Source organism: Pelecanus crispus, chromosome 5 (assembly GCF_030463565.1).
Source record: "Pelecanus crispus isolate bPelCri1 chromosome 5, bPelCri1.pri, whole genome shotgun sequence".
NCBI lineage: Eukaryota > Metazoa > Chordata > Aves > Pelecaniformes > Pelecanidae > Pelecanus > Pelecanus crispus.
The window spans coordinates 33581304-33594473 of NC_134647.1; the positions used below are offsets into that span (position 1 = coordinate 33581304).

The window sequence follows — 13170 nt, forward strand, 5'->3', positions numbered from 1 at the left end:
TTTCTGCTTCCCAGAGCAGACCAAACTGCTTGCTTATTTCTCGACTGGTGATACAAAAGGGAATGAACTGACCTTTCCAGGCCAGGTGCTGTAACAAGTTGCAAGGAGTGGATTTTCTTTTTAATTTTTGTTGTATCTGCTAAGTAGGAGACAAAATTCAGACATCTTTTAAAAATACAAAAACTGAAAATTATGTTGAAGCTAGGTTTAGATGGTTATTTATTTATTTTTATGTTGTTTTATAATATTTGTAAAAATCCATCCAGTCCTAGAAAGGAATGCTATTTAACGCATTCAGAAATTTTAATGTTTGATCCTATATATAATGAGTAACGTATACACAAACTCTGATTCTGAAAATAGCTATTAATATGCTCACATGTAGTAATTACTGCTTCAATTTAAGACCATGTATACAGACAGTACTACCGTGCTTATATTTGGTTGTTCTGAAACAGTAGAAGGTAATTTCTGAAAATAACATTATTTTTAAGTGTTTAAAATATGTTTAAAAACCCTTTATGTTTGAAAGGTGAAATATGAAAACAGTTTTATGGAAACAAAAGATTAAAAAAGAAGTTAGAGTGAATATGCTCCTAAAGTATTCATGTTATATTCTGTTTCAGAAATTTACGCCTTCTTGATACAGAAATATTTCACAATAAACAAGAAGCTGAGGAACTCTCATTTTTCCAGAATAAAGTCATGAAGGAAATTGGAAAATCCAAAATGATTCTATCTGAGAAGTATGATCCTGTGTATCCATATTTTTTAAGTTATAGGGAAATCTTTAACTTCTTCTTTAGCTGTTTTTCAAACTCTGAACTTTCTGGAAAGAGAAGGAATGATCCATTTCAATAATACATATTAAAGAAAGCAATGCAGTGTTGTGAAATGCTTTGAGGTCTGTGAACGAAAACTGCTGTGTAAATATTGAGCATGTTATCATGATTGGTGCAGTTTTCTTATTCCGAATTTTGGTGTAATGTATTTGCTCAGTTCTTAGAGGGATGTTAACAGTATATGTGTTTTGGTCTGTTATGACAAAAGCTTTTATTTTGTGGACTCATTTGTGCTAGACAAATGAGAAAATACAATGTTACTACTATCAATAATTTATGACATTTTAGGATATAAGCTGTGATATAACTTATTATGTAATAAGACTTGCCCCATCCCTACTTCTTACAAAGGAAGTGTCTCACTGACAGGAAGATTAACCTAGTATCACATCAGTGACAGTATCTCTGTAGAATGTCTATTGATGATTTTGGAATTTCAGTTTGTATATTCTCAGTTTTGTAGCTGTTTCTGAGAGCAGGGTCATCTGAAAAATGTCATAGTAATGCAATCCATTGACTTTAGGGATTATGACTAAGATTTTCAAAAGTAAAGTGTTTGGATATCATAATGTTTGTATATTCAGCCTGAGACATTTTAAAAGAAGAAAGGCAATTTTCTTGGTAGTGCACTCAGTATGCTGCAGTTAAGTTTTCAAATAAAGCATCAAAATTGCTAGGTCTTTTTTAGATATTTGTGGCCAAACTGTATTGTTTGTATGCATCTGATCTTTCTTTAACCAATAATGCTTGATTTCTGCAGTTATGTGTTACAGCATTTTTACTATTTCAGCCTTTAATTAAATAAAACAACTGTCGAGACTGCTGTAGTTCAAATACTTGTTTTTTCATGCTATTAACCTTGAAGGTTTTTATTTCCGTAATTGTCTGTGATTCTGTTACATATTGCCTTTACCATTTTCAGATGTATTTCTTCCTGACCCTGAAGATACCTTTCTGCTCTTAACTGAAGGCTGCACGCCTCTGTATTTTCTTCCTTCCTTCCTATTTCCCAGCAATGCCAGAGCCAATTTCATTTTGGTTAAGGGCAACTGGGCAGAATTCCCTTTGGATTGTTTTCACATCTTAACATCTACTGAGGTTACAAAGGTGCATAATGAACTGCACAACCTCTGGGACTGGTGTGCTGCCTGTGAAGCCTTTCTGACCTGACAAACACGAGGCCAAAGCAAGATAGCAAACTTGTCTATCGTAATATCTTATATTTTAAATATGGTTCCATAATAATAGATAACATTTTCAGAGACACAATTCCTTAGTATTTAAAGATACTGCCATATGATCTACTTCAGTTAAACTATAGTTTTCCAACTATACTGCAGCATCTTTTGACTGCATGTAATATAACCATTTATAGCAATTAACTTAAAACCACAGGTTTATTAATGCTAATCACTTGAAAAACTTAAAAATATTGTATTCTTTTAAGGTGGTTTCCAGAAGTGCAGAAAATCTTTTATCAAGGTAATAAACGAAAACAAATACCCAGCAATGCCAGCATCACCAAATTAGAGTCTTTCTTCAGTTGTGCTGCCACTTTAATGACTCGTCAACTGCAACATTTACTTTTACATTCAATTCAAGACTTCACAGATTTAATTGTTCAACCTGCAGTAAGTAGTCTTTCATACACACACTGGCAACATTGTTTATCCATGTACACACAATTTGTTTCCTGTTTATTTTGCTTCTTTTAAAAAAAAGAACTCTGGTGGCAGGTGCTTTCTGGGAAAAAGCAATAATATTTTAGGAATGCATTGTTTATTAAGCAGAGTTAAAATGATTTTTTTTTTTCATGTAAGAAGGGAAATATCAACATATTTCAAATCTGGTATCCTCAAGGACACACTGCAGTCAGTTAGACATACAGTAGAAATTCATCAATATAAAGGCCATTTGCATCTTGCACTACTGCTCTCTCTATGTAATACCCATCTGTGAAGAAGTCTTATCTTCTCTCTGCTATTAGTAGGTGTCTACTACATGCTTTGGCAGAATAGTGCTTGGGGGAAAAAGAAGTAAGGAAGGAGTTTGTGTTTTGCACTCACATAATGTCTACTGTAGAGGTAAATATTTCTTGTTGATATTTGATGTCTTGGAGTGCAACTGGATCTTTCTTCAGCTTTTTGTTAATACAGCCTTGCCATCAAATATCCACAGAACTGTGGCTCCAGATAATATTGATGAAAAAACATGCAGAGAATGTAAGGAAGTAAGGAATCATGTTGTGGAAGCAGAGCATATATTTTTCATTCCTACTGCCCTGTAATTGCTTTGTATACTTCTGAGTTAAGTGAGCTTTGATGTCTACAGTACTATTTTCTGTTATTATGAGTAATAGGTATGTATTTGCTAATCTTATCCTTCCTGTGGTGATCCTATGATACCTGCTAGTGATAAAATGCTTCCTCATGTTTCCTAATTAAATTTTAGTGAAGTTAGAATATGTTAGCAGATGTGGGAAAGCTGAGAGATGTCAGATCCAGATTAAAGATATGATGAAAAAAATCAAAGTATGCCACCAAGGACAAAAGCATGTACAAATTTTCATACTGGAATACATGGGAATCCATACTGCAAATATGACCCTCATAATACTCAGTTTTTGTGGATCAGATTCTTGTTTAGCAAATAAAACTGGATGTAATACTTTTTTCTTTTTTTTTCTTTTTTTTTTTTAGGTTAGTAGTTTCATAGTGACTGCTCCAGATGATGAATACATGTACTGCTGTGCACATAATAATTCATATATTGCTACAATTGTGAGGGCTGCTACTGTAAAAGCTACTCTGCCTCAGTCTATGCAAACAACTTATAAAAGTTGTTGACTGGTGTATAGAGGATACCTCTTGTGCCTACTAAAAATAACATTGTAGTTCATCTTAATGAACATCAGTTTATGTGAATTTTATCAGAGACGTACTTCCTACTTGGACAAGTATTTTTGTTAGGATTATGGCATGTCATTTGCAATTAAAATCCTGACTATTTAAAATGCATATGCTGGAGTAATTCTTAATGATCCTTTGACTTTTCCTGCGTGAGTTAGGTTAATTAATATTTTACTTTGCTTTTTTTTTCTTTTTTTTGTTGTTGTTGTTAGAAATCAGTCCAAGCCTACAGACACCCAGATTTCATCCTGAGGCTCATCCTTCAGAATGATGGTATTAAATTTGAACCTGACTTTAATGACTACGAGGATATATTACTGAATGTTTATACCGTTATGGTGCAAGCTGTCAGTGATATACCAAGAGCTGAGACCAAATTATTTTCTAAGTGGGTAAGAAATTACAATCCTCATGGGTTTTGTTTTATCATTATATTGTTGCTACATTTAGTTCCTAGGTATTTTAATGAATAGCCCTATTGTCAGAACTCACATAGTAATATTGTAATACTCTTTCAGAATATTTGGAACATTTTGAAATCATGTTAATTTTATTAATAAAAGGCCCAGTCACTGTTCTCTAAGCAAATAAAAAGCCAAGAATCACCTAGTTTCCTCTGTGAGTTATTTTCTGCAGCAGCTAGTACAAATGTACTACAAAAAATTGATGCATTTAAATTTTAAACACATTTCTGCAGTATTCTGGAAAATACCTTCTATTTTGATACTGGAAAGGGTACTGTCTTTTTAAATATAGAATCTTTTGATTAGAATATCCTTTTAAAAAAAAGATGTAAACCATAATTTTTAAGCAGTTTATATTTTAGTTGTTTTATGCATTCAACCAGATTAAAATATTAGGTCAAACAAGAAACAATCCAGGTTAAGTAAAAAACATTTTGTGAAATATTTAAAAAAAAAAAAAGTACCTCCTTGGTTTAGAATTGCGTATTACTTTCAGTGTAGCAGTCTTAGTTTTTAATATGGAGAGAGTGAAAGTAATGCCCTGTGGTGCCTCTTGATCATTTCCCAGAGAGCTGTGGGAGGTGAACATTTCTTTTTTCCTGAGGGAGTATCATTTGGACATTCTGTTGCCCTTTCTGTTTAGCACCAACTTGAATTTTAAAGATACCAACCCTCAACATTTTTGTTAATATGCTTGAACACATGACCAAGCAGAAACCTGAGAGTATGCTATGCTTTATAAAAGCAATAATCAATAACCTGTGAAAAGGCAAATTAAAAGAAGCATCTCAAGCATGTCTAAATGCACAAGAGCAAAGTTTTAGATCTTCTGGGGGGTTGCAGGAAAGTGTTGTCTGTATTTCTAATGTTACAGATTCATCAGTTGATAGCAAAATTGAAGTTGTGCCTGTGGTTCAGGAAAATTAAAATCCATGTAGATGAAATTTTAAAATTGTTGATAGGATTAGTTTGGGTAGATAAGTATGTGGACTTCTAAGTTTCTGAGTGAAGCAGCTCTGATTCCTTACTAGTTGGAGGCAAATATCCATAAACTATGATTAAAAAAAAATTGGGAGTAGAATGTAAGTAGTTGTATATAAAAAATTAGGTTTGTTATCAGACTTTAATTAGAAAGATCTTGAAGTGACATTTAGTTAATTTTTCTATCCTCTTTAAATTCCATGACATAACTGAGCTACAGACATAACTGTAATTTGAAAATGTGTTTGGTTTTTTTGTGTGGTTTTTTAAAAAGCCAATAGGTGAGTCCTCATCAGCTGTCTTGAAGCCTGTTATCCTAGATGAGATCTTGGATGAACATAAGAAAAGGGTCAGAGAACAAATTATCAGAGAAAGTGCTGCACCTGTGGAACATCTCAAGCTGTATGATAAGTACAGCTTCTTGATAAATAAACAAGCTGAACAAGATATTGATCAATTCCTGACAGAGGAACATACCTTTGAAGAAATGAAAAGGGAAATTATAAAGTACCAGAAACTTGCTAAGGAAATAAAATACACTTCTAGGAAGGTAAATGGTAGTAATATTCATAAAAAGATATGGATGCAATTTTAATGTTCATTTTGTACTAAGGATGTTGTCAGTCAAAGGTGATGACAATTAGCTGTGAGATAATTGAAGTGAAATAAATTATTTGTTTTAGAAAAAGAGCTTTTCAAGAATTAGCATTTCTAGGTGTAGTTGCTGTACTTAAGTGTCAGGGTAAAAAGCGATAGAAATATTAACTTTGAAAGTTCAACTTGCAGGTATATTCACAACTATAGTTTTTCTTTCCCTTCTTCACTGGAAATTTTTAAAACCATTTTGTGATTTAACTAAATTCCTAGGTGAGATCCCTGATATTCTGCTTAAGACAGTGAGAGAAAATAGGTAAAAGCTATTCAATGTTCTGACAACTGTTATATTTATATTGCAGTATCTCCGTCTGGGAATGTTTGAATTGCATTGTGATGAATTAATAAGTGCTTTGGTAAAGCGAGCAGATAATATTTGTGAAAAAGTTATCTCCAAAATGTTCAAAGATCATCAAGACAAAAATGTGAGGTAACTCTCAAACTGAAAATGTGTATTGAAATGTACTTAATTTTGTTTCCACTGTTGAATTTTTTTAATCCTTAAAGGATACGTTGATCTCATTTTTGCTGTTATAAATGTATATGATTTGTCCAAGGATGATTAAAACAAAACATGCATGCCAAACTGGTTATTTTATGTATTTTTCAGACTATGTGATGAGTTTGAGAGAATATCAGAAAAAGCCCTTACTACTCCGTCTAATACACAGGAACTAATGGAACTTAAGGTACTCTCTTCTTTTTTGTGAGTCCAAGCAAGAAGTAGCTACCAATACTATTGCTTTGGCCTTAGGAGTTGCATAGGCAAGTTGCCCCCTTTACAGGTATGATTCTGGCCTTGTTAAAGTCACTGCTGCTATATCTGTGTTACAAAGTAGAAAAGGACAAGTTGTCTTTGGCTATGAGGCGAAATGTCCTAGTGTATTGGGTTTGTGTGGCAAGGTTTTGGTAGTGGGCGGGCTACAGGGGTGGCTTCTGTGAGAGGCTGCTAGAAGCTTCCCCTGTGTCTGATAGAGCCAATGCCAGCCAGCTCCAAGATGGACCCACCGCTGGCCAAGGCCGAGCCCATCAGTGACAGTGGTAGCCCCTCTGTGATAACATATTTAAGAAGGGGAAAAAAAACCCCAAACCCAGGAGGACACAAACTGCAGCTGGAGTGAAGAGTGAGAATACGTGAGAGGAACGACTGTGCAGACACCAAGGTCCATGAAGAAGGAGGGGGAGGAAGTGCTCCGGGTGCTGGGAGCAGAGATTCCTCTACAGCCCATGGTGAGGCAGGCTGTCTCCCTGCAGCCCATGGAGGTCCACAGTGGAGCAGATATCCACCTGCAGCCTGGGGAGGACCCCACACCAGAGCAGGTGGATGCACCCAAGAAGTCTGTGACCCTGTGGGAAGCCCACGCTGGAGCAGGCTCCTGGCAGGACCTGTGGCCCCATGGAGAGAGGAGCCCATGCTGGAACAGGTTTGCTGGCAGGACTTGTGACCCTGCAGGGGACCCACGCTGGGGCAGTCTGCTCCTGAAGGACTGCACCCCATGGGAAGGATCCACGTTGGAGAAGTTTGTGGAGGACTGTCTCCTGTGGGTGGGACCCCACACTGGGGCAGGGGAAGAGTGTGAGGAGTCCTCCCCTGAGAAGGGAAGGAGCGGCAGAGACAATGTGTGATGAACTGACCACAACCCCCATTCCCTGTCCCCCTGTGCTGCTCAGGGGGAGGAGGTAGAGAAAATCAGGAGTGAAGTTGAGCCCGGGAAGAAGGGAAGGGTGGGGGCAAGGTGTTTTAAGATTTGGTTTTATTTCTCATTACCCTACACATGTTTTCACTCCTCTCTCCTACTCTGGTTTTGATTGGTAATAAATTAAACTGATTTTCCCCAAGTTGAATCTGTTTTGCCCATGATGGTAACTGCTGAGTGATCTCCCTGTCCTTATCTTGACCCACGAGCTTTTCTGTTGTTTCCTCTCCCCTGTCCAGTTGCAAAGGGGAGTGATAGAGCTGCTTTGGTGGGCACTTGGCATCCAGCCAGGGTCAAACCACCACACATAGCCTGGCTGTTATACATACAGCTAAACTCTTTTCCCCACCAAAACATCATGGTTGCAACCAGACTACCTATTTGGAACAGTCCTTTGTCTCTGCTCTCACTTGCCCTATACAGTGGTATTATTGGTGAGAACACTAGTTGAGGATGGACCAAAACCCTGTAGGGCAGCTGTCTCCAAAGTGGGGTCTGTGCAGCCCAGCGGGTGCACAAGATGATCAGTTGGAGTACGTGAAGGAAACGGTATTTATTTTTTATCTAAAAAAAGTGAGAAAGAAATTAAGCTTTACCAATATTTAATATACAGATTGACACTGGTGCCCTCACTCAGTCTGTATGTCAGAGGGTCCTGTGTCACGTATGTACGTGAGGTGTCCTGAGGAAAGAGTGGGTGTCTCACAACGTGGAAGGATTCACAGCAATACCATCACTTGTTCACTTGCTTTCAGCATATTACTATGTATTGCAGTTTGTCTGCCCAATTAAGTAGATTTATGGATTATGTTACCTAGTTTTAATTAACTTAACTGTCAAAATGGGCAAGTGGCTTAAAAAGATTCCCTCAAAGAAACTGCAGATTGAAGATAATACAAATAATGCGAGCACAAGGGATCAACAAGAAAATGGCAGAGCTGATACTTCTACCCCTAGTACGAGCTCTTCATTGTCCACATTATGAGGTAAAAATAACAATGGTCTAATCAGATTTGACAAGTTGGCCAAAAAAAAATTCAAGATTGTCAGGAAGACTATTAGAAACACAAATTTATATCCACTGTCATTAATGGTGAACCTTGCCTGAAATGTCTATTGTGCCTTGAGATATTAATGATAGTATGAAACCATCACACTTAGCAAGACATCAAAAAACTAAGCATCCAGATCATGAAGAGAAACCTCTATAGTTTTTTCAATGATGTTTCAAGTCATGTGATACTCAATCCAGTACTCTACAAAATGTAATGATCCATGCTTAGAAGACTCAGAAGCCTCTTCTTATTTAAGAGTGAAAGAGAAAAAGCCATATACCATTGGGGAAACAGTTGCTCTTCCTACTATGGTAAAAATGGCTGAAATGATAGATGAAAAACAATATGGTGACGAACTAAAATGCATTGCTTTGTCAGCAAATACTGTTGGAAGGTCCATGGAAAACATTGCTGAAGATTTGTAGAAACAAGTATTAGAATAAATTATGCAGTGTGGGAGATTTGCTATACAGCTGGATGAAAATACAGATGTTTAACATATCTCAGTTTATGGTATTTGCTAGATTCTGTTTCAATAATGAAATAAATGAAGAACTACCTTTTTCTGAGCCACTAAAGGAAAGATGTGTTGGAGAAAATATATTCTCGACAGTAAATTACATCTTTAATAAAAACAATGCTTTATGGAGAAACTCAGTATAACCACTGATGGAATACATTATTTGACCAGAATAAAAAAAGGATTCTGGGGTAAGGTTACAGAGGTAGCACCACACATGAAATTCATTCACTACATCATTCATAAACATGCTATGGCAGCAAAGATGTTGGAGCCAGAAGTGCGTAAGTTTCTACAGGATGTTATCAATGTGGTTAATTTTCTAAAATAAGATCTTTACAAACTATTATGAAGATTCTACTATTTATTGAGATGGGGTGTGACCAGGAAAATCTTTTGTACTATGCAGAGGTTTGCTGGTTATCTTGTGGCAAATTCCTTTAAAAGAGTTGTCAAACTTAAAGATGAGTTATGCATTTTTCTTTTACAAAGAGACAAATGTTCCTAATTTTGCTGACCTTTTCTGTGACGACAAGTGGCTGTCAGTAGTATGCTACCTAGCAGATATTTTTGGTAAAATAATGACACTTAATCTGTCCTTCAAGGTAAAGGTGATATCTTTAAGAATGAGTAAGAAATTAACTGCTTTTCAGAAGAAAATCATGCTATGGGGAGAGCATTTTGAAAAGGGGTGTTTGGAAATGTTTCCATTGTTATGTGATTTTGTTGCTGAAAACTCTGTGTGTCCCCTATAAAAACTCTCGTATCTGTACACTTTAAAAACTTGGAAACAGAATTTTTGAACATGTTTAAAAACCTTACAAAATATTTCAGTGGGTTTTGAACACATTTGTTAAAAAATGCAAGACCTTCCAATTAGTTTGCAGGAACAACTGAGTGACATCAGGGAAGATGGAAATTTACTAGATGAATTTCAACAAAAACCTTTGCATAATCAGTGGATGGGGTCATGATTTATTAAGCACAGCCAATGATGCAATTCTTTAATTTGCATCTATGTATCTTTGAGGGTTTTTCTTAAGCTATGACCACCATTAAAATGAAGTATTGAAATAAACTGAACTTAGAATCAGACCTTTGAATCTCAAAGTATTAAACCAAGGCTAATGAAGCATATTTAATCACATTGCTCTCACTAAAAATATTATTAGTAATAATATTAGTGAATGCAAAAAGGTTTCTGTAAAATTAATAAGTACAAATTATTTTAAATATTGTTTATTTCATCTTCTTTTAATCCTTTTTTAATTTCTATTTTTTGTGCATGTTTTATTGTGTACATAATATGTTAGTACAGTAGTATGTGTGTATAATCTATAAAAAAATGTTCATATATAGGGGGTGCATCATCAAAAATTTGTTACTGATAAGAATGTGTGATCAAGAACGTTTGAAGACTGCTATAGGGGAGTATGCTAGCAAGCAGTGTGGCTGGCTGGAATGCTGATTGAGCCTGTTAGTAATATAGGTATTTAATTAGTAATATAGGTATTACCTGGAAGTTTTGTCACTGATTTTCACAAAGCAAAGCGTTCATATATAATGGCTTGGAATAAGCCATTGGTGGTTTTATTTCTATCCCCATCTAGCTAGTATAAGCAGATAACAAGTAATCTCTGTAGTATGGGCAACATGCCAGTAGAATTAGATTTAGACTGCATGTTCTTCAGGCTTCTGAACAGATAGTTTAGTCAAACAGTGAATATCTCTTGGTTCTCCTGAATTAAATTCAAACAATTGAATTAGATGTGGAAGACTCAATATCCATTCCCAATATCCTAAACTAATCAGAGTTGAAACCAGAGATGTAGGGAACTTTATAATATGTATTTAATTTTTCACAAGAAAACTTTAAAAAGCACTCATTGGCAAGTCGTATGAAGTAATTTGGCCTTTATATCCTTTGTTGAATGATCATTTAAAATTTAGCAGATGTAGGGTTTGCAGTTTGGTAACTGTAAAATCCCATCTCCTCACTTACAAATACTACTTCTGTAATCAAAACCCTGCTGTTTCTTTGATGTATTCAGGCTCCAGTTCAGCGAAGCACTTGTATTCACACTTGAAATGTAATGTGTCTTAGTCTCTTGCTGGTCAGCAAAGTTCGGATGTATGTGCCCAATATTAAATGTGAGGAATATAGGTATGTGCTTAAAATAAATTGGTTGCCTGAGTGGTTGGCTGAATTTGGATCTGAGTGATTTGAACTTTTGCTACAGTGAAGTTTAACATAGGATATAACTGGAGTAATTTTTTCAAGTAAAAAGTAAAATGTTTAGAAGTTGAACTGCGCTATCTGAGAATATGGTGCCTTTAAAATGCATACATGTTGTGCTATAATTTTGTGTTGGAGAATAAACAAATGGCATGTTATCATGTGTAGCATGTAATACTATACCAGCATCAAACCCCTTCTAATAGTTCTTCCATCTCATTGCTGGAAAGATGTATCAGCCTTTGTTTGGGGTATTCTTTTAATAGCCAAATATTCTCTAGATCCATAGCAATGAGTGTATTCTGAAGCACAGAAACTGCTGTTAAAAGAGGAGAAGCATAGGTTTACTGGACAATTCATCACTACCTAAAAATGTTTCCAGTGATATCACATTGTGTCATCATATTAAATTTTTCTGTGTCTTCAATTGATGGATATCAAGTAATATTTACACATACTGGTATGCTATTGATCTGTCTGGCCAGCATTTTTACTAATACAGCTCTTTTCTTGTTAAGAGGCTTTCAGAGTGCTTTGTTATGGATTATGGTTTAAACTGGGCTGTGTTGCTATTCTGTTAAGAGTACCATACAGAACGCTACATGTATCAATGCAGTTTACTGCCAACTCTTGAGCTCTGAAAGAACAACATAATTTTTATTTTAATCACAATGAGCAGTAGAATGGCTGTCTGTATTCTTTATATCCTTACTGCTAGGGAAGACCTAATCTTACATTGGGCCATCCAGTGCTTCCCTTTCTGAAGTGTGTACTTCTTTTCTCTTATAGTTATTTTACTAATTTTTCCTTGGTAGCATCACGCTTTCTTTCCCAAACCTGCAACACTTAAAACAGGCTGTCTGGATTGGCTTCCATTAGTCCAAACCTTTGTGCATACAGCTTCACCCATTCTTTTAGCTATTTAATAAAATAGGTAGTTGAACAAGTTATATGCTGTAAAAATGGCTAGTACCATGCTGTTCCAAATAAACACTCTTTCAGATCATGTATTTCTAATTTTATTTAATTTTCCTCATAAAAAACAAGCTTTTAAAGTTAAGTATTAACTACTACAGTCATTGTTTTGGCATTAAATTACACAAAAAATATCTTCCCTTTTAATTTCTATTCTCCAGGCCTGTATGCAGAAAGTGGAAACTTCTGACATGCTTGAATTGGAGCAGAAATTAGTGGATGCTCTAAGTTGTGTTGCTTTCCTGATAGAATGTGTCAACTTTTCGCCAGCAGACATTCGACTGAACAGTAATGTTTTTCAATGGTATGCAAGAATGCCAGATATCTTTGAAGAGCACAGAAAGATAATTAAAGAAAAAACAGATCAATTTCAAGATGGTCTTAAGGTTTGTAATGTCAATATTTTAAAAATCCTTGAGCTGCTAGTTCTGAATAGCATATAGGACATGAAATAATGGATGGAATAAAAAAAAAGTTAAAAAGAATTTTGAAGTAGATGTTTTTATATTAGTCTTGATATTAACTAATTTTTGCCTGCTTCTTTCCACTCATTTTCTTTTCACATATCCACAAGTACTGCAAGACAAGCCACCTCTCACATTTTGCGCTCTGAAAGCTTTTTGGTCACAGAACTTCCAGTGATGTTGATGAAAGTTGTTTGTATGTGAAATAGTAAAATTCAGATAGATTCTTTAAAGACATGTACATGGCTTGATTTATGCACATGAGCAGTCCCCTTGGAATAATGGCAGTATATGAAATTTCTATGATAGCTCAAAAAAAAAAGCAAGCATTAATTTGTAAGTGTGATTTTGCTGTTAGGATAACGTCAATGTA

The 13170-nt window shown here is 35.4% G+C and overlaps 1 protein-coding gene across 1 annotated transcript in view; it reads left to right on the forward strand.

The window, feature by feature from the left end:
• The window catches only part of DNAH7 (dynein axonemal heavy chain 7), a 116003-nt gene that overhangs the window by 12889 nt on the left and 89944 nt on the right, over positions 1-13170 (forward strand). Inside the window, exons 9-15 of the mRNA XM_075711559.1 lie at positions 627-746; positions 2290-2473; positions 3964-4143; positions 5471-5746; positions 6153-6280; positions 6461-6539; positions 12495-12719. Of these exons, the coding sequence (XP_075567674.1) occupies positions 627-746; positions 2290-2473; positions 3964-4143; positions 5471-5746; positions 6153-6280; positions 6461-6539; positions 12495-12719 (1192 nt within the window). The remainder of the gene's footprint in view (positions 1-626; positions 747-2289; positions 2474-3963; positions 4144-5470; positions 5747-6152; positions 6281-6460; positions 6540-12494; positions 12720-13170) is intronic.